This window comes from Triticum dicoccoides, chromosome 6B (assembly GCF_002162155.2).
Source record: "Triticum dicoccoides isolate Atlit2015 ecotype Zavitan chromosome 6B, WEW_v2.0, whole genome shotgun sequence".
Classification (NCBI taxonomy): Eukaryota; Viridiplantae; Streptophyta; class Magnoliopsida; order Poales; family Poaceae; genus Triticum; species Triticum dicoccoides.
The window spans coordinates 699,212,333-699,234,389 of NC_041391.1; the positions used below are offsets into that span (position 1 = coordinate 699,212,333).

The 22,057-nt window shown below is 46.2% G+C and overlaps 1 protein-coding gene across 1 annotated transcript; it reads right to left on the bottom strand.

The window, feature by feature from the left end:
* Window positions 1-1,530: 1,530 nt before the first annotated feature.
* On the bottom strand, window positions 1,531-7,623 carry LOC119324568 (acetyl-coenzyme A synthetase, chloroplastic/glyoxysomal-like). Its single transcript, XM_037598350.1, has 18 exons — window positions 6,953-7,623; window positions 6,523-6,669; window positions 6,281-6,436; window positions 6,025-6,147; window positions 5,769-5,937; window positions 5,425-5,507; window positions 5,194-5,295; window positions 5,033-5,121; window positions 4,828-4,918; window positions 4,424-4,537; window positions 3,580-3,656; window positions 3,411-3,489; window positions 3,244-3,312; window positions 2,988-3,163; window positions 2,820-2,876; window positions 2,619-2,709; window positions 2,398-2,496; window positions 1,531-1,985 (listed from the first exon to the last, which is right to left on the bottom strand). Exons 1-18 carry the CDS (start codon window positions 7,160-7,162, stop codon window positions 1,800-1,802), a joined length of 2,118 nt encoding a protein of 705 aa, XP_037454247.1. The 5' UTR covers window positions 7,163-7,623; the 3' UTR covers window positions 1,531-1,799.
* Between the last annotated feature and the right edge of the window lie 14,434 nt (window positions 7,624-22,057).

The window sequence follows — 22,057 nt, forward strand, 5'->3', positions numbered from 1 at the left end:
CATAAGAGTCAGTGCGCCCCTACTAGGAAGGAACTTGTGCACTCACCCGTTGCGATTTTCCACCTATAGTGTAGGCATTAACCGCTTCTACCATGATGTTTATATGGTACTAAACTATGTTTTTTTTTGATAAAAGGGCATTTTTTTATTCATTCTAATGTTAGATCAAAGTGATACAACTGCAACGAATGAATATCTGGCCTTTACATAACCAAATGCACATGGTCAACAAGTCCTAGACATCTCCTTTATTTAAGTACTTCCTCTGACCAATTCGAAGACTACACTGCCATCAATTCTCTGGCTTGTCTCAAAAAAAAAATTTAATTCTCTGGCTCGCGTCCAGCTAGGCAGAACCATAGGATGAAGTGGGAGCACAGATGGGAGCATGAGGAGGGAGCAGGCAAACCGGATCCCGATGCATGGCTCTCGCATGTCAAACTGACGGTTCTGAACGGACGGGCAACCAACCACGTGGCAAATGTGGTCAGCCATCCCATCTTCTTTGAAATGGTACATTCCCAACGTCCGAGCAATTATTCATGTGGATGGCAACGACATACGCAACGCTTTTTCTAGTGCACTCCATCTGTTTGCGCCTCTCTCTTAATAAACAGCAAGGCCCAGGGCATAACAGAAAAATGACCAAGGAGTCGGATCTTTGACTGCTCACCCCATTTGTTGTCTTCGGTTTGTTAGACATCAAGCACCTGAGAAAGAAAAAAAATGCTTCAGTCACTTTTTCCGCTTCGTGCAAGGCCGTGGACGAGCAGGAGACGGCAGGGGTCAACGGTTAGAAATTTAGGGTTTGTGGTCTACCTCTATTCCTTTGCGCTTATTCGTGGAGCCGCTCACAAATCGCATAACTGAGGCTAGGGGTAGGGACCTTCTTATACTGTCTTTTCAAAGAGTCCACCTTTTACACAGACAAGATTCCTAGTCTTTTTTAACTAGTTTTCCGGAATAGAGTCCAGATCAAATTACCAACCATGATCATATTTGTATGTTAACGGATTCTACCCGTTATGTCCTCAAAGCACGCGCCTGTGAGCAACGCGTCATAATAGAGTGTAAATTCCTCTAGTTATGTAGATCAACATTAGGGCTGTAATCTAACTATACAATCTAGCTCCTTCCGATTATCACTGTACCCGGATAGTCTTTCCAATATAAATCGCATATTGTATTCCACTGATAATCGACCAGCTTCCTTAATCATATAACTTAAGTATGTTCCAACAAGTGATAATCATGTAAAGTAATTCCATGCATAAAATACATGTATAATTCCATAGTGAGGTAGGAGGGGCGGGAGGGGGCGAGGCATGCGCCACCGGCCGCAGGCAAGCGGTTCTATGGTAGGAAGAAGGTGAGGTTGAAGATGAATAGTGCCCTGATGTGTTTTTGGCCGTTAGATCAAGATCAAGTGGTCCTGGGAAAAAGTGAGTGACGCAAAAGACATTTTCAGTTGCATAATCAGTAGGCGCTCCTTTTTTTTTCTTTAGACCAGCCTTGACAAAACACCATCTGTTTCTACAAAAAAAAAACATTACACAGTTGACATTTCCTTTATTGACGTATTCTTATTCGGCCAATCAAATACACTCACGGAACTCTACGGATATGTGATACACAAGTTTACAAAAGGAGAGAACATTACATTACACCACGCTTTCAGTTCACCAGCCTCAGGAGAAAATTGCGCTGATTAAAAGGAGACCAGTGAACACTAAAATCAACCTTCTACCAACCGCATAACCACACGGGGGAAATAAACAGTCGCATAACCGCTTTACATCCTAGCAATCTTTGAGCGCGATCAGCTGGTCGACGACGCCGGGGTCGGCGAGGGTGCTTATGTCGCCGAGCTCGTCCAGCTGCTTCGCGGCGATCTTGCGCAGGATCCTGCGCATGATCTTGCCGCTGCGGGTCTTGGGGAGCCCCGGCGCCCAGTGGATCCTGTCTGGCGCTGCAAATGCCCCGATCTGGCACGCAGGAAAAAAAACACGCATGAATGACAGGCAGCAAACAGCATTGAAGGAGCTCAGTTGCCCGTGTTTTAATTCTTTGATATGTCTTCCTAGCCAACATAAGATTGACAGTACCTAGTCTGGAGCATGTTCATCTGGCTAACAAAGAGTGTTGCTAACTAATTTGCCTGAACTACAAGCCTCGTTATAATAGCTGGTGAAGTGTTTATTGTAGAATCGGGCACCTTCGCAATTTGTTTTGGGATTGGCCAGAACTCACTTTGTTCTAAACAATTTTGGCATGCTGAATAGACAAATTTTAAGCATCGGATTGCATACTTCCATGTAAGGGCGGAATTTTATTTTCTGATCGTGTAAATCGCTTTTGAATGAAGATGTGAAACATCCAGAAGCATCACGAAAATACCTGAGTGCGGACTTTTGCTATGAGGCTCTTTCGTAGTTCTTCACTGTAAGGAACGCCATCCACCAAAGTTACAAAAGCATATATTCCCTGACCTTTGACCTGAAGTACTTCTTTTATTAGGAATTTGGAGCAGATAATATGACAATAAGAACTGTATATGATGGGATAGAAAATATAACAGAAGTGCAGGGAAGGTTAGATGAAGTATCGGTGGGCCATACCTCATGCTCAACACCAACAACAGCGGCCTCTGCACACTGTGGATGCGAAACCAAAGCAGACTCAACCTCTGCTGTGCCAATTCGATGCCCACTACATATTCAAATGTGCAAGATAACTCAGTTGTAGCATAACAATATGCAACAGCCACATACTGAACTGAATTTCTAGCAAACAACAAATGAACCAAATAAGCAGCTTACCTAACGTTGATAACATCATCTACTCTTCCAGTAAGCCAGTGGTAACCATCTTTGTCCCTGACATGAAAATATTATTTGCTGCGCTTTTAGAGAGGTAATCTATATTGCGTAAAACTGAAATACGCTTGGATCTCATGCCCTGTTGATGGAAATAACTCAACAAGTTACCTGCTGCAACCATCACCAGTAAAATAGTAGCCAGCAAATGGCTTGAAGTATGTGGTCTCATATCTGTCATGATCTCCATAGAGGGTCCGGAAAGCCCCAGGCCATGATTTTTTAATGCAAAGATATCCACTACATTCTCCTTCAATCTCCTGTCCTTTCTCATCAACAATGACCGGCTGTAAACCGTACAAATAGTAATGAGTATTTGATAAAATGCATGGCTGTATTCTGTATTTCACAGGTAGATTGTGTTTACCTGCACACCAAAGAAAGGAAATGTTGCAGAACCCGGTTTCTGAGGCCAAGCACCAGGTAAAGGAGTCATCTGCAGAGAGCATTTACAACAGTTAATTTTGCGATTGGTCGCTTTATCGTCCCTTGAAATAGAAATATGAGAAGTGCCGGCTATTAAAAGGCACTTACCATGAAGCCACCAGTTTCAGTCTGCCACCAAGTGTCTGATATGGGGCACTTTGAATCCCCAACAACATTGTAGAACCATCTGAAATGAAGTAAAACACGCATGAGAACAACCTCTTATAAGTGTCCTGGATAGTATTACTCTTTAACACTTGTTAACTTATCCATGTACCTCCATGCACTAGGATTAATTGGCTCACCAACGCTTCCCAGGACTCGGAGAGATTTTCGAGAGTAGCGTGTAACATACTGCAAAAGCATATCATGCAATAAGTAAAAAAAAGAACATCCACACCAAACATACATATAAAAAAGGTTTACAGAGTGACCACTATGATTTTTTTTATGCTATCCAAATCATATTACAGCCGGTGTGTTTTATTTTCAGTGTTTCATATTTGTAGTCTCCTGGTTCGATTCTTTCCAACCATCATTGGCAATAAATAGCTCGCTGTGGTTGTTCCGTAAAAAAAATTCATGGAATCCGATAGTTAAGAGCTCAATCTTGGAGAACAAGTGTTTATCGATTAATCACTAAATCTAATAGTTTTGCACAGTAGAAACAGCTCGAGAATCTTCCGGTTGATAAGTCATACGAGCTTCTTAGCAACTTAAGCAACTAAATATGTAATAAGCAGTGAGTGAATTATTGGTATGTTATGTTAGGTTGACTGGGTTGTCAGATGCAGATATATCGATATAAAAGCAGACAAACTCCAAAGCACACGCTTCCAACAACCAACGGACAGTTCAATTCGTGTTTACTAGAACCAGCTGTTCGGCAAATGTTGAGATCTAGTGAACCGTAAAAATTGAGAGAATATTGAACTTGATGGTTGATTTGCAATCATTTAAGATTTTAATTAGACGACTTAGAATAGTGAATAGTTCTTCCCTCCATTCAAGACAACCAGATTGACAGACTTGAGCATAGTAGGGGTCTTAAACACAATGCCATCCAGCATCAATGGCTTGTTCACATTACTGGGAGCTGGCTTAAAGAACATCATGCATACCTCATCACCATCACGCATGAGTGAACGGACGAGTGTTGGCGCGGTATAAAATATCGACACCTTGTACTTGTCCACAATGTCCCAGCACCGACCAGCATCAGGGTAGTTCGGAGTCTACATGTACATGATTCAATGGCATATTTAGGCATAGTACAATTAAAATCAAGCCCCACACAAATTATCGAAGCAAACAAATTGAGTTTTAAGAAATACATACAACAAGTACAATTTCTAAACATAAAAGTCTAGTGGATTGTTATGAATTGTCAGGCAAAAGGATACGTCAAACATAATGACAACCCCGAAAACATAAAACCACTGAATTTTCTTCCATTCATCAAATTTGGATTGAGCTGACAGAACTTCACAATATCCTAACTAGAAAAGCTTTTAGAAATATATACCCCTTCAAAAACAAGAACTGCAGCTCCATTCAGGAGTGGGCCATATGTCACATAGCTATGTCCAGTAATCCAGCCACAGTCCGCAGTGCACCTGATGCCAACAAACAATGGAAGGTATAAGGGAAAACAGCAATTTCTATTAGTAGTTCCCAAACAAAGGACATGCTTTATATTCATATAAGTCAAAAACAAATCTTCTGTTTACCAGTATATGTCTGTTGGCTTGTAATCAAAAGCATACTTAAATGTTGTTGCAGTATACACCATATAGCCCCCAGAAGTATGCATAACACCCTACAAATTTATTAACAGAGATTAATACTCGAGTAACGTGATAACAGGATAACCCAGTGTAGCTTAAAGTACCTTTGGTTTTCCGGTGCTGCCACTCGTGTACAAAAGAAACAATGGATCCTCCGCATCCACCCATTCCACATCACACTTGGTAGGAAAATTGGTCACAACATCCTGAAAGATATGTCCAAGGAACAATGGTTAATTGATATTTGCTGTTATTTGAGGATGCAAGCCTGCCCTGAAATACAGGATGCATATTGGAAATGTTGACAAGTTGCTGTTGAAGGGGAAAAAATTCACCTGCCACCAAACATCTCTTCCCACTTGCCATTTTGTGTCTTGCCTCTTCATTACAGACTGGTTTTCATATGTCAAACAAATACCTGCTCAGCACAACAGTAGTGACTAGTCAAAATCAGCAAACCACATATTGACAGCATTCAGTTATATACGAATCTGTCAATGATCTGTAAGTCATCATAAATACTGATCCCATTGTCCACCACTGACAATATATGGATCTGACCATAATTTTCACAATAACACAACATTAAACCCCGTAATGGCAAGCGTGAGTGTTGCCACGGAAGCCCAACAACAGCTCAAATTGTCTATGCAGTACAGAAGTCAATCCTAGTACATACCTACAGAGAATCCATTCTTCTCACTTTCCACCAGAGCAGCATCCACTATATCTTTGAGAAGAATGGGCTTGGGCCCCCTTTTCACGGCATTGCAAGTGAGCACAAGCTTAGGCTTGCAATCAACGATCCTTTGGGCCAGCGAATCCGCAGAGAAGCCAGCAAACACAACCTGAAGGGAAATTTGGGGTGCATCGCATCATAAACGCAAACAGGACCAACCAGGATAACAAATGGAGCTTGCAGTTGCAGTGCTTACCGAATGGACAGCGCCGATACGGGCACATGCAAGCATGGCAATGGGAAGCTCCAGCAGCATCGGTAAGTAGATGATTACAGCATCCCCCTTGCCGACACCAACACTCTTCAAGTAATTGGCAAGCTAGCAGAAAGCATAAAACAACAAATTTAGATTCAGCACCTTCCCCAAACCTCCAAGACCAAGAGCATCGACGTCCCATGGCACATTATTATCCATTCACAAAACAATCAGATATAGGCATATGCATCATTACCTGGCAAACCTTCTCCAGGAGCTCAGAATAGGTGAGCTTTCCATCCTGACCGGGCTCGTTCCCCTCCCAGTACATTGCAATCTTGTCCCCACTCCCAGCCTCGACGTTGCGGTCGACGGCATTGTAGCATATGTTGGTTTTGCCCCCTTTGAACCACTGGCCAAGACCAAGAACCATCACATGATTCACAGTCTCCAGAAATGCTAAAATTCAGTCAACAGCCATCACCAGAAGACACCTACACTGATGTGGACGGGGCCCTTGCTGACGTCGAGGTTCTCGGAGCAGACCTCGCTGGGGTTCCACTTCTCCTTCCAGTAGAAGGCGTCGGCGATCTCCGACCAGAACCCGGCCGGGTCCTTGATGGACCTCTCGTACATCTCCTTGTACTGCGCCACACACCAAGAGAGATCACAATCATCTTTAAGAAAACGCAGCAGGAAAGGAATGAAGCACTGAAATCAAGATGATTGCATCCTAGCACTGTTGCTATCTCTGTGTACGATCTGTCGGTAGAACATAAACTCAGCAATGTCCCTGTCTTGCTGACTTTTATCCGCCATGAGCCATGTCTTGATCATGATCAGGACAAGACACTTTTGTGCTGAACTAAACGCCGCGGTTGATTGACAGCAAGCGAGCGATCGAGGAGCAGAGTATATATGTATGTACCTGCTTGGGGGAGGAGACGAGCGCGGAGGCGGAGAACTCGGCGCTGGGGAAGATGAGGTCGTGCTCCTCGTCGGCGAGCGACTCGCCGAGCACGACGGCGCTAATCCCGGAGATGGTCCCGGCGCCGGAGGGCAGCTCGGACATGGACTCGACGTGCCGGAGCTTGTCCGGCGTCCCGCCCGCCTGCTGGCCCGCGGTGGCGGCGCCCATGGCTGGCCCAGGCGGCGGCGGCAGGTCCGCGGAGGAGGGCACGGGGCAGGGGCGGGGGCGGGTGGAGGTGGGAGATGCGGCGAGATCCAGATCCGGGCGGGGGCGGGGGGCGGCAGCAGCGATGGCTGTATAAATAAACGATCTTTGAGCGGGGGCGAGAGCGATCCCTCGGCGATCTCCGAGCGCGAGCGGCGACTCCCCGCCCACCACCCTCTCTTCTCCCTCTCCTCCGCTGGCTGCTGGCTACCGGCCCAGTCGTGTGTTGACTTCCCTCCCTCCTCGCCACTGCCAGCCACGGAGGGGATAGCGACCGGCGGAACGGCCAGCAGTAAAATATTGGCAGGTAGGGGGTGGCGATACGCGGCTGGACGGGCCGGCGGCTTAGCTAAGCCGCCGGTCAGCGGCAGCGGCGACACCCGCTCCACGTGACCCCGGAGCCGCGGCGGGTGGCGCGCGGGTTGGTGTGATGAGCGGCTTGGGTCGGGTTGGGTTGCATTGCAACTAGGCGCGACCACGACATGACGGCTTCAGGCGTGCTTGGAATTTGATTCAGCGGCTCCACGAGAAAAATTCCTTTTCAGGCCGTGATGTGACTTGCCACCGAATAATTGGTCATTTCTTCCTTGATATTGGTTCATGAATTAATCCCCTCGCCTCGCCGCCGATGGCGGATCCCGGAATGGAAATTTACCGGGGCGACCAACGGCGGCGGAGCTTTGGGGTGCGACGCCGTTGGTCGCTGGGTAAGGGGGGTCACCCTCTGCCCTGCCGTCGGAGACCCGAAATGGAAGTTTATTTGGGTGAACACCAACGGCGGAGCTCAATAATGTTTCGTTGCTGGCCGCTAGGTAAGGGGGGTCACCCTCTGCCCTGCCGTCGGAGACCCGAAATGAAAGTTTATCTGGGTGAACACCAACGGCGGAGCTCAATGATGTTTCGTTGCTGGCTGCTAGGTAAGGGGGTTACTTTGCTCCGCCGTTGGAGATCCGGGGCGGCCGCCCTTGCTTGCCCCAGTGCCGGGATCATCACTGCCCTCACTTATCATGTTCGGCCTAGCCATTGGATAATGAAATTCAAAATGTGTCGTTGAAAGAGAAGTGTTGTTGGTCTGAAAAAACATACATTTTCACTTATTTAAATTTGAAAAGTTGCAGAATAATTGTACATGACAACGGTAGAAAAACATGGTGTGGCCCACTTGTGAGCTGTGCAACAACCACACGACGAGCGCTCGTGTTCCTTTGTTTAGCTGGGGCTTATTCGGCTTAAAAGTTTTTCATGAAAATTATAGAGGACTTAGAAATTCCAGCTATATTGGTCTTTTGATTTGTAGGCTTAAATATATTTTTCTTTTTGTTCTATGGGATTAAAAAATCCCTAAGGTTTCCTTTTAAATACAATTCATAAGAAATTAGCTTCCACTCAAACACCTTGAAAAATATGACTTGCTTTTTCTGTGGCACGATCAAATCAATCAAAATCCTATAGCATTGAATGGGCATGACATCCCAATACTAAGTCTAAGTTTTTGATAGAAATTTTGTTTATAATTCAGCTTTACGCTTTTTCTTATGAAAACATTAAAAAGCAAGCAAAGCAAAGAAATAAGTATGATGTTTTTATATGGAGGTTTGGTTCATTCGATGTGACGGCAACGCAAGCAGCAACAACAACAACAACATGGGGCAGAAGTACCAACAACAATGCCAAGGCTGTGCCCCTCTTGTTAATTGGGACTAACCATACAATGTTTGGTGAGATCTAGCTACCGCTCTGTTTGTAAGCGTCTCTTTCATGTACTCCTACTTGACAGCCCAATGATAAGATAATAATGTCATCAGACCATTCACGTATACAAAAAGGTTGTGAGTGTAGTCTAAGCATTGATCTGATCTACCTAACGGTCCAACATTTTTTAGTTTTCGGTCCCACATTTTTTATGTTTTTAAAGCTACCAATATTTTCTTATAAACTGTAAAAGCACACTAATTTTTTAGAGAGAAAAAAAGCACGCTAATTTCGTACACCTATTTTTGCAGCGTTGTGAAAAGGCTCGAGACAAGTCTGTCTTTAAATTATGAAAATCGTCAATTGGCCATGAATTATGGCGACCGACAACCCAACAACTTACCAAAGAAAGAAAACAGCTAATGCAACTTACGGAAGAAAGAGAACACCTACTAATAGACAAAGCCTACAAATGGCATGTTCTTTGACAAAAACAAACACGCCGAAAACAGAAATAAAACATAGCTTGCAAAGTCGATGATGTCGTCCGCCACGATATACACAAACTGAAATACTATACTTTTAGTAGTATGACTTCACATGAGCCATTTAGCAGTGCAATTTCCTTGCCGATGAATGACCAGCGGATCAAGGACGAGGATTGAAATTGAGACGTGGAGAGAAGGAAGAAGAACACGAGGAAGGGAGTGATGCAGTGGCGGGGCTAGCTCAGCCAGAGAGCCGGGGCAAAGTACACTATGCTCTAGTTTGTCAGCTGGTTGCCCCTACAAATGATGGTTAGTTGTACATTTACTGCTGTTGTTTAAGCTAGAGTCTGTGGCAGAGCCCGGGCAGCTGCCCCGGGTAGCCGGGAGGTGGCTCCGCCACTGGAGTGATGTTTCTTCTCATTATAAACATTTTCGAGTGCTGTTTTTTCCACAACTGTCATTTTCATGATGAAGTTTTTCAAAAACTCCAAAAATATAGGAAAACGAGGAATTTTTGAAGTTTTTTAAATGTTCACTAGCTTTTTTTAGAATCTTTTAACTGTTCATTAACAGAGGAGGACTTTCGGCTTACAACCGCACGGCCCAGTGCTTCAAAAAAAAAACATCCCGGCCCAAGGCCCGTGGAAGGCAAGGCAAGAGTTTTTTCAGCGAAAATCACGTACGCAACGATTTATTCATCGCCGGTGCACTCCACAAACTGCTTGCTCGCTCTGGAAGTCTGGATTGAGGAGGCTTCTCTTCTGTGCCTGTGCCGTTGCTGGGTCCGGCGACGAGGATGGCGACGTCTGCCTTCTATCCAGCCGCCGGAATCATCTGCCGATGCGACGCGAAGCAAGCAACTGACCAACGGCCACGACGACAACGATCGAGGACAGGCGGACCGATCATGCGGGCACCCATAGCCCCCAGGTTTCAGCTGTCGGCAGCCAGCCACGAGGCCGGAGTATCATATATTAGTACGGAAAAACTAACGCCCACACGTGTGGGCGTTTGCAGATCGCCCACACGCCTTCATCACCACTCATTTTGCCACGAATGAATAGATGACATCAGCAGAAATTTTTTTAGTTTTCGGCTTAAAAATGTTTTATCTCCTAAATAAAAAAGCGAACTAAAAATCCGTTTTTACAGTTAAATCCGTCTCGACGAGATCTTTAAAACTAGACCCCATGTTGATATGTTTCAACGAAATTTTTTTTCCCAGAAGTTGCCATGATGTTTACACTATAGTTGCCATAGTGCTTAAACTAAAGTTGCCATGTGGCAATTTTAGTTTGTAGATCATGGCAATTTTAATTTTTTGATGATGGCATTTTCAGTACTTTGACCATGAAAATATTTTTTTACTGAACCATGGCAATTTTAAGTGCATGTATCATGGCAATTTTAGTTTATAGTGCATGGCAAGTCTAGTTTCTTAATTCTTCGTTTTTTAATATGTTAAAATTACTTTTAAATGTAAAAAAATAGTTGAAACATACCATGGCAACTTCAGTGTAAATATCATGGCAATTCATGTGCAATAAACATGGCAACTTTTAATTAAAAAAAATCGCCGAAATATATCGATATGAGATCTAGTTTTGAAGATCTCGTCGCGAGGGATTTAATGGTGAAAACGGATCTTCAATCGGATTTTTCATTTAAGAGATAAAACATTTTAAAAACTGAAAATTCGAAAAAATTCTCGCATGCATGCATGCGATGACGTGACAATCTATTTGCATTACAGACGTGTGGTGCGTCTCGTTTCTTGCCACACGTGTGGCAGTTATCGACGTCCTACTAGTATCATGTACTCCCTCCGTCTGGAATTACTTGTCATCAAAATGGATGAAAATGAATGTATCTATAATTAAAATACATCTATATACATCCATTGCAATGACAAGTATTTCCGGACGGAGGGAGTATATGATACTAGCATACGATGTCTTCATAGTGTATAGTAACATAGAGTACTATCATAGACGATCATATTTATTGTCATGCATGTCACAAAGTAGTATAGCATAACATGTTACTGTATCTACCTATGTTACTCTAATCCCTTTTTTCTAATTCTTTGCCACATTAATATATTTGCTATTCCCGAGTATACCATCACTATGGCCTAACCTGATCATTAGCCGCTAGCTGCTTCCTTTTGCTAGAGCCCGCGCACCACTGACCACGTGTGTGTGCTGTCTAGCTAGCTAGCTAGCTGTTCCATGGAAGGAGATCGCGAGGAAATCGGTTCAGTGGTTTGTTGGCACACTGTTTGTTCAGACTTCTCCTCGAGACGCTGAGCACGACCGTATATACGTGTCCGTGCCAAGCGTGGCTACACATGACAGTAGATGACACTATGCACGATATATGTCCTTCTTGGTTGCCAATCGCAATCCGCGCGCCTGCCGTCTCCGCCAAACTGAAAGCGGTTGGTCATTGTCGTGTACGTATGCATCAACTAGTTCGTGTGCGCCGCAAACCTTTCCTACGTTCGGAGCATGTCCAGCCAGGATTGTCAAATGTGACACTGCGTCCACGGACAGCGACCGATCACCTCCTATTTCTTCGGGTTAATGTATGTGCTCCACAAACTCAAATGTCCCCCCCCCCCCTTCCCTCCCTACTCCAGCTGCATATATTACAGTACATGTTTACAGATCTGGATCTACTTTTTATTATTTTTTTAATATTCATTGTGCTACCATGATTAAAGACGAATATATTGGAAGTCTTTTTCGCAAAAAAAAGTTATTGTACAATTGAACCCAGAAGAGCAAGTTCAACCAGACAGATAAACTAGATACATTAAGTAAATAAACTAGATAAAGGGAGAGGGCCACCGGACATCACCATTTCCTCGCCGGCCCCTTCCCCTTGCGGTCATCGGAGCAACGGCAATATTCGTCCGCATAGGCATCGATGGCCGGAGGGTCTTCATCGTGTCGGTGCTCCTCGTGCTGCTGTCGGACGACAGCTAGATGATGCTCATGAGACGACGGGCAACGCGAGGTCCTTCACGAGACATACCGTTTTCCCCCGGTGACCGCATTCTTCTTTGCCCCGTGCTCGGGCATTGCGTAGGTACGGAAATACCTCGCGCCTGTGCGGGAGGAACTAGCCTCTGTCACCCTTTGCATGATGCTGCCCCTCGTGGCGTGCGGCTTTCGCTTCCGTTTTCGACGTCCTCCTCCGCTAGCTCGGTGCAGGAACAATCACCCAGTGCTGCCCGAGAGGAGCTGGGTCCGAAGGGGTAGGCGAGGCGCATGGCAAGTGACGGATCTGTAGTGCCCCGGAGCGCGACGGGCTGCCGCGATCGGCCACATTGGGTCGCTAGGCCACTACAGACGACGCAGAGATCGAGCTCCCGCCCCTTTCCATCCGCAATCGCTAAAGGGCAATGCGGAGCGCGAGCTCCTCGTCACTCGGTGCCTCACTGTCGAAATCCTCCTCCTTCAAGAGCTCGTCCCAGTTGGTGGGACTGGACTCGTTGCCGGATGCGCTGCCCGATTGGCTGTCCGAGCTGGCCATGGTGGAGGGGAGGAGAGGGGAGGAGACTGTTGGAAATATGCCCTAGAGGCAATAATAAAAGTATTATTATATTTCATTGTTCATGATAATTGTCTTTTATTCATGCTATAACTGTATTATCCGGAAATCGTAATACACGTGTGAATACTTAGACCACACTATGTCCCTGGTAAGCCTCTAGTTGACCAGCTCGTTGTGATCAACAGATAGTCATGGTTTCCTGACTATGGACATTGGATGTCGTTGATAACGGGATCACATCATTAGGAGAATGATGTGATGGACAAGACCCAATCCTAAGCATAGCATAAAAGATCGTGTAGTTCGTTTTGCTAGAGCTTTGCAAGTGTCAAGTATCTCTTCCTTCGACCATGAGATCGTGTAACTCCCGGATACCGTAAGAGTGCCTTGGGTGTATCAAACGTCACAACGTAACTGGGTGACTATAAAGGTGCATTACAGGTACCTCCGAAAGTAGCTGTTGGGTTGACACGGATCGAGACTGGGATTTGTCACTCCGTATGACGGAGAGGTATCTCTGGGCCCACTCGGTAATGCATCATCATATTGAGCTCAATGTGACCAAGGTGTTGGACATGGGATCATGCATTACGGTACGAGTAAAGTGACTTGCCGGTAACGAGACTGAACAAGGTATTGGGATACCGACGATCGAGTCTCGGGCAAGTAACGTATCGATTGACAAAGGGAATTGTATACAGGGTTTGATCGAATCCTCGACATAGTGGTTCATCCGATGACAACATCGAGGAGCATGTGGGAGCCATCATGGGTATCCAGATCCCGCTGATGGTTATTGACTGAGAGCGTCTCGGTCATGTCTGCGTGTCTCCCGAACCCGTAGGGTCTACACACTTAAGGTTCGGTGACGCTAGGGTTATGAAGATATGTATATGCAGAAACCCGAATGTTGTTCGGAGTCCCGGATGAGATCCCGGACGTCACGAGGAGTTCCGGAATGGTCCGGAGGTAAAGAATTATATATAGGAAGTGCTATTTCGGGCATCGGGACAAGTTTCGGGGTTATCGGTATTGTACCGGGACCACCGGAAGGGTCCCGGGGGTCCACCGGGTGGGGCCACCTGTCCCGGGGGGGCCACATGGGCTGTAGGGGGTGCGCCTTGGCCATCATGGGCCAAGGGCACCAGCCCCTATAGGCCCATGCGCCTAGGGTTTCCCCCTAGGAGGAGTCCTAGTGGTGGAAGGCACCCCTAGGTGCCTTGGGGGGGAGGGAAACCTCCCCTAGGCCGCCGCCCCCCCTAGTAGATCTCATCTACTAGGGCCGGCGCCCCCCTGGCACCCCTATATATAGTGGGGGAGAGGAGGGACTTCACACACCAGCCCCTGGCGCCTCCACCTCCCCCCGTTACGTCTCTCCCTCGTAGTCTCGGCGAAGCCCTGCTGCTGTGCCGCCCTGCATCCACCACCACGCCGTCGTGCTGCTGGATCTTCATCAACCTCTCCTTCCCCCTTGCTGGATCAAGAAGGAGGAGACGTCTCCCGTCCCGTACGTGTGTTGAACGCGGAGGTGCCGTCCGTTCGGTGCTGGTCATCGGTGATTTGGATCACGTCGAGTACGACTACATCATCACCTTGCAAGCTTCAGCACGCGATCTACAAGTGGTATGTAGATGCAAACTCTCTCCCTAGACTCGTTGCTTAGATGAACTCATAGATGGATCTTGGTGAAACCGTAGGAAAAATTTTAATTTTTTGCAACGTTCCCCAACAGTGGCATCATGAGCTAGGTCTATGCGTAGTTCTCTTTGCACGAGTAGAACACAACTTTGTTGTGGGCGTGGATTTTGTCATCTTACTTGCCTCTACTAGTCTTTTCTTGCTCAACGGTATTGTGGGATGAAGCGGCCCGGACCAACCTTACACGTACTCTTACGTGAGACCGGTTCCACCGACTGACATGCACAAGTTGCATAAGGTGGCTGGCGGGTGTCTGTCTCTCCCACCTTAGTTGGAGCGGAATCGATGAACAGGGCCCTTATGAAGGGTAAATAGAAGTTGACAAAATCACGTTGTGGTGATTCGTAGGTAAGAAAACGTTCTTGCTAGAACCCAATTGCAGCCACGTAAAAGATGCAACAACAATTAGAGGACGTCTAACTTGTTTTTGCAGCGATTGATCATGTGATGTGATATGGCCAGAAGTTGTGATGAATGATGAATTGTGATGTATGAGATCATGTTCTTTGTAATAGGATTCACGACTTGCATGTCGATGAGTATGACAACCGGCAGGAGCCATAGGAGTTGTCATTATTTTTTGTATGACCTGCGTGTCATTGAATAACGTCATGTAAACTACTTTACTTTATTGCTAAATGTTAGTCATAGAAGTAAAAGTAGTCGTTGGCGTGACAACTTCATGAAGACACGATGATGGAGATCATGATGATGGAGATCATGGTGTCAAGCCGGTGACAAGATGATCATGGAGCCCCGAAGATGAAGATCAATGGAGCTATATGATATTGGCCATATCATGTCACAACTATATAATTGCATGTGATGTTTATTATGTATTATGCATCTTGTTTACTTAGGACGACGGTAGTAAATAAGATGATCCCTTATAAAATTTCAAGAAGTGTTCTCCCCTAACTGTGCACCGTTGCTACAGTTCGTCGCTTCTAAGCACCACGTGATGATCGGGTGTGATGGATTCTTACGTTCACATACAACGGGTGTAAGACAGTTTTACACAGCGAAAACACTTAGGGTTAACTTGACGAGCCTAGCATGTGCAGACATGGCCTCGGAACACGGAGACCGAAAGGTCGAACACGAGTCGTATGGAAGATACGATCAACATGAAAATGTTCACCGACGATGACTAGCCCGTCTCACGTGATGATCGGACACGGGCTAGTCGACTCGGATCGTGTAACACTTAGATGACTAAAGGGATGTCTAATCTAAGTGGGAGTTCATAATTTGATTAGAACTTTATTATCATGAACTTAGTCTAAAACCTTTGCAAATATGTCTTGTAGATCAATGGCCAACGCTAATGTCAACATGAACTTCAACGCGTTCCTAGAGAAAACCAAGCTGAAAGATGTTGGCAGCAACTATACGGACTGGGTCCGGAACCTGAGGATCATCCTCATAGCTGCCAGGAAACAATATGTCCTAGAAGGACCGCTAGGTGACGCTCCCGTCCCAGAGAACCAAGACATTTTGAATGCTTGGCAGTCTCGCGCTGATGATTACTCCCTCGTTCAGTGCGGCATGCTTTACAGCTTAGAACTGGGGCTCCAAAAGCGTTTTGAGCATCACGGAGCATATGAGATGTTCGAAGAGCTGAAACTAGTTTTTCAAGCTCATGCCCGGGTCGAGAGATATGATGTCTCCGACAAGTTCTACAGTTGTAAGATGGAGGAGAACAGTTCTGTCAGTGAGCACATCCCGAAGATGTCTGGGTTGCACAACCGTATGACCCAGCTGAACATTAACCTCCCAGATGAGGCGGTCATTGACAGAATCCTCCAGTCGCTCCCACCAAGCTACAAGAGCTTTGTGATGAACTACAACATGCAGGGAATGGAAAAGACCATTCCTGAAGTGTTCTCGATGCTGAAGTCAGCAGAGGCTGAAATCAAGAAAGAACATCAAGTGTTGATGGTCAATAAGACCACTAAGTTCAAGAAGGGCAAGGGTAAGAAGAACTTCAAGAAGGACGGCAAAGATGTTGCCGCGCCTGGTAAGCCAGTTACCGGGAAGAAGTCAAAGAATGGACCCAAGCCTGAGACTGAGTGCTTTTATTGCAAGGGGAAGGGTCACTGGAAGCGGAACTGCCCCAAATACTTAGCGGATAAGAAGGCCGGCAACACCAAAGGTATATTTGATATACATGTGATTGATGTGTACCTTACCAGTACTCGTAGTAACTCCTGGGTATTTGATACCGGTGCCGTTGCTCATATTTGTAACTCACAGCAGGAGCTGCGGAATAAACGGAGACAGGCGAAGGACGAGGTGACGATGCGCGTCGGGAATGGTTCCAGAGTCGATGTGATCGCCGTCGGCACGCTGCCTCTACATTTACCTACGGGATTAGTTTTGAACCTTAATAATTGTTATTTAGTGCCAAGTTTGAGCATGAACATTGTATCTGGATCTCGTTTAATACGAGATGGCTACTCATTTAAGTCTGAGAATAATGGTTGTTCGATTTATATGAGAGATATGTTTTATGGTCATGCTCCGATGGTCAATGGTTTATTCTTAATGAATCTCGAGCGTAATATTACACATGTTCATAGTGTAGATGCCAAAAGATTTAAAGTTGATAACGATAGTCCCACATACTTGTGGCACTGCCGCCTTGGTCACATTGGTGTCAAGCGCATGAAGAAGCTCCATGCCGATGGACTTTTAGAGTCTCTTGATTATGAATCGTTTGACACGTGCGAACCATGCCTCTTGGGCAAAATGACCAAGACTCCGTTCTCCGGAATAATGGAACGAGCAACCAACTTGTTGGAAATCATACATACCGATGTGTGCGGTCCAATGAGCGTTGAGGCTCGCGGAGGATATCGTTATGTTCTCACTCTCACAGATGACTTGAGTAGATATGGGTATGTCTACTTAATGAAACACAAGTCTGAGACCTTTGAAAAGTTCAAGGAATTTCAGAATGAGGTGGAGAATCAACGTGACCGAAAGATAAAATTCTTACGATCAGATCGTGGAGGAGAATACTTAAGTCACGAATTTGGTACACACTTAAAGAAATGTGGAATCGTTTCACAGCTCACGCCGCCTGGAACACCTCAGCAAAACGGTGTGTCCGAACGTCGTAATCGCACTCTATTGGATATGGTGCGGTCTATGATGTCTCTTACCGATTTACCGCTATCATTTTGGGGATACGCTCTAGAGACAGCTACATTCACTTTAAATAGGGCACCGTCTAAATCCGTTGAGACGACACCGTATGAATTATGGTTTGGAAAGAAACCTAAGCTGTCGTTTCTAAAAGTTTGGGGATGCGAAGCTTATGTCAAGAAACTTCAACCTGAAAAGCTCGAACCCAAGTCGGAAAAATGCGTATTCATAGGATACCCTAAGGAAACTGTAGGGTATACTTTCTACTTAAGATCCGAAGGCAAGATCTTTGTTGCCAAGAACGGATGCTTTCTGGAAAAAGAGTTTCTCTCGAAAGAAGTAAGTGGGAGGAAAGTAGAACTCGATGAAGTACTACCTCTTGAGCGGGATAGTGACGCAGCACAGGAAACCGTTCCTGTGATGCCCACACCAACTGAAGAGGAAATCCATGATAATGATCAAGGTACTTCGGATCAGGTTACTGCTGAACTTCGTAGGTCCACAAGGACACGTTCCGCACCAGAGTGGTACGGCAACCCTGTCCTGGAAATCATGTTGTTAGACAACAATGAACCTTCGAACTATGAAGAAGCAATGGCGGGCCCGGATTCCAACAAATGGCTTGAAGCCATGAAGTCCGAGATAGAATCCATGTATGAAAACAAAGTATGGACTTTGACAGACTTGCCCGATGATCGGCGAGCGATAGAAAACAAATGGATCTTTAAGAAGAAGACGGACGCGGATGGTAATGTTACCATCTATAAAGCTTGACTTGTCGCTAAGGATTATCGACAGGTTCAAGGGATTGACTACGACGAGACATTCTCTCCCGTAGCGAAGCTAAAGTCCGTCCGAATCATGTTAGCAATTGCCGCATACTATGATTATGAGATATGGCAGATGGACGTCAAAACAGCATTCCTTAACGGGCATCTTAAGGAAGAACTGTATATGATGCAGCCGGAAGGTTTTGTCGATCCTCGGAACGCTAACAAAGTATGCAAGCTCCAGCGATCCATTTATGGACTGGTGCAAGCATCTCGGAGTTGGAACATTCGCTTTGATGAGATGATCAAAGCGTTTGGGTTTATGCAGACTTATGGAGAAGCCTGCGTTTACAAGAAAGTGAGTGGGAGCTCTGTAGCATTTCTCATATTATATGTAGATGACATACTCTTGATGGGAAATAATATAGAATTTCTGGACAGCATTAAGGCCTACTTGAATAAGTGTTTTTCAATGAAGGACCTTGGAGAAGCTGCTTATATATTAGGCATCAAGATCTATAGAGATAGATCGAGACGCCTCATGGGTCTTTCACAAAGCACATACCTTGATAAGATTTTGAAGAGATTCAGAATGGATCAGTCCAAGAAGGGGTTCTTGCCTATGTTACAAGGTATGAGACTGAGCTCAGCTCAGTCACCGACCACGGCAAAAGATAAAGAAGAGATGAGTGTCATCCCCTATGCTTCAGCCATAGGATCTATTATGTATGCCATGCTGTGTACCAGACCCGATGTAAACCTTGCCGTAAGTTTGGTAGCAAGATACCAAAGTAATCCCGGCAAGGAACACTGGACAGCGGTCAAGAATATCCTGAAGTACCTGAAAAGGACAAAGGACATGTTTCTCGTTTATGGAGGAGACGAAGAGCTCGTCGTAAAGGGTTACGTCGACGCTAGCTTCGACTCAGATCTGGATGACTCTAAGTCACAAACCGGATACGTGTATATGTTGAATGGTGGAGCAGTAAGCTGGTGCAGCTGCAAGCAGAGCGTCGTGGCGGGATCTACGTGTGAAGCGGAGTACATGGCAGCCTCGGAGGCAGCACATGAACCGATTTGGGTGAAGGAGTTCATCACCGACCTAGGAGTCATACCCAATGCGTCGGGGCCGATCAAACTCTTCTGTGACAACACTGGAGCTATTGCCCTCGCAAAGGAGCCCAGGTTTCACAAGAAGACCAGGCACATCAAGCGTCGTTTCAACTCCATCCGTGAAAATGTTCAAGATGGAGACATAGAGATTTGCAAAGTGCACACGGATCTGAATGTCGCAGATCCGCTGACTAAACCTCTCTCGCGTGCAAAACATGATCAACACCAGAACTCTATGGGTGTTCGATTCATCACAATGTAACTAGATTAGTGACTCTAGTGCAAGTGGGAGACTGTTGGAAATATGCCCTAGAGGCAATAATAAAAGTATTATTATATTTCATTGTTCATGATAATTGTCTTTTATTCATGCTATAACTGTATTATCCGAAAATCGTAATACACGTGTGAATACTTAGACCACACTATGTCCCTGGTAAGCCTCTAGTTGACCAGCTCGTTGTGATCAACAGATAGTCATGGTTTCCTGACTATGGACATTGGATGTCGTTGATAACGGGATCACATCATTAGGAGAATGATGTGATGGACAAGACCCAATCCTAAGCATAGCATAAAAGATCGTGTAGTTCGTTTTGCTAGAGCTTTGCAAGTGTCAAGTATCTCTTCCTTCGACCATGAGATCGTGTAACTCCCGGATACCGTAAGAGTGCCTTGGGTGTATCAAACGTCACAACGTAACTGGGTGACTATAAAGGTGCATTACAGGTACCTCCGAAAGTAGCTGTTGGGTTGACACGGATCGAGACTGGGATTTGTCACTCCGTATGACGGAGAGGTATCTCTGGGCCCACTCGGTAATGCATCATCATATTGAGCTCAATGTGACCAAGGTGTTGGACATGGGATCATGCATTACGGTACGAGTAAAGTGACTTGCCGGTAACGAGACTGAACAAGGTATTGGGATACCGACGATCGAGTCTCGGGCAAGTAACGTATCGATTGACAAAGGGAATTGTATACAGGGTTTGATCGAATCCTCGACATAGTGGTTCATCCGATGACAACATCGAGGAGCATGTGGGAGCCATCATGGGTATCCAGATCCCGCTGATGGTTATTGACTGAGAGCGTCTCGGTCATGTCTGCGTGTCTCCCGAACCCGTAGGGTCTACACACTTAAGGTTCGGTGACGCTAGGGTTATGAAGATATGTATATGCAGAAACCCGAATGTTGTTCGGAGTCCCGGATGAGATCCCGGACGTCACGAGGAGTTCCGGAATGGTCCGGAGGTAAAGAATTATATATAGGAAGTGCTATTTCGGGCATCGGGACAAGTTTCGGGGTTATCGGTATTGTACCGGGACCACCGGAAGGGTCCCGGGGGTCCACCGGGTGGGGCCACCTGTCCCGGGGGGGCCACATGGGCTGTAGGGGGTGCGCCTTGGCCATCATGGGCCAAGGGCACCAGCCCCTATAGGCCCATGCGCCTAGGGTTTCCCCCTAGGAGGAGTCCTAGTGGTGGAAGGCACCCCTAGGTGCCTTGGGGGGGAGGGAAACCTCCCCTAGGCCGCCGCCCCCCCTAGTAGATCTCATCTACTAGGGCCGGCGCCCCCCCTGGCACCCCTATATATAGTGGGGGAGAGGAGGGACTTCACACACCAGCCCCTGGCGCCTCCACCTCCTCCCGTTACGTCTCTCCCTCGTAGTCTCGGCGAAGCTCTGCTGCTGTGACGCCCTGCATCCACCACCACGCCGTTGTGCTGTTGGATCTTCATCAACCTCTCCTTCCCCCTTGCTGGATCAAGAAGGAGCAGACGTCTCCCGTCCCGTACGTGTGTTGAACGCGGAGGTGCCGTCCGTTCGGCGCTGGTCATCGGTGATTTGGATCACGTCGAGTACGACTACATCATCACCTTGCAAGCTTCCGCACGCGATCTACAAGTGGTATGTAGATGCAAACTCTCTCCCTAGACTCGTTGCTTAGATGAACTCATAGATGGATCTTGGTGAAACCGTAGGAAAAATTTTAATTTTCTGCAACGTTCCCCAACAGAGACATGTTGTGGAAACAGAGCGAAGCGATTTTGGTGGGATTGCAGAGCAGAGTAATTTTGGAGCGGAGCAACGTTGCCCGCAAATCGCCCCCAGTTTGGCTCCAGTTTATGGGATTTCGGACTTCCGGGTTAGTCCGGACAATTTTGGTGTGGTCGTTGGATGGCAGAAAATGTCTGTATTGTTCAGCCCAGACATTTGCAGGCGGTTCGGTGATCCGCGTTGGGGTTGTCCTAATTTGTGCTAACTCTCAGTTGCCGTCTTGTTGATTATGCGACTGCACCTTGATCATTATTGACATCCGTTGGTCTGTGTGTTATTTGTGTGTGTGTGAGAGAGAGAGAGTGAGTGTGAGAGAGAGAGAGAG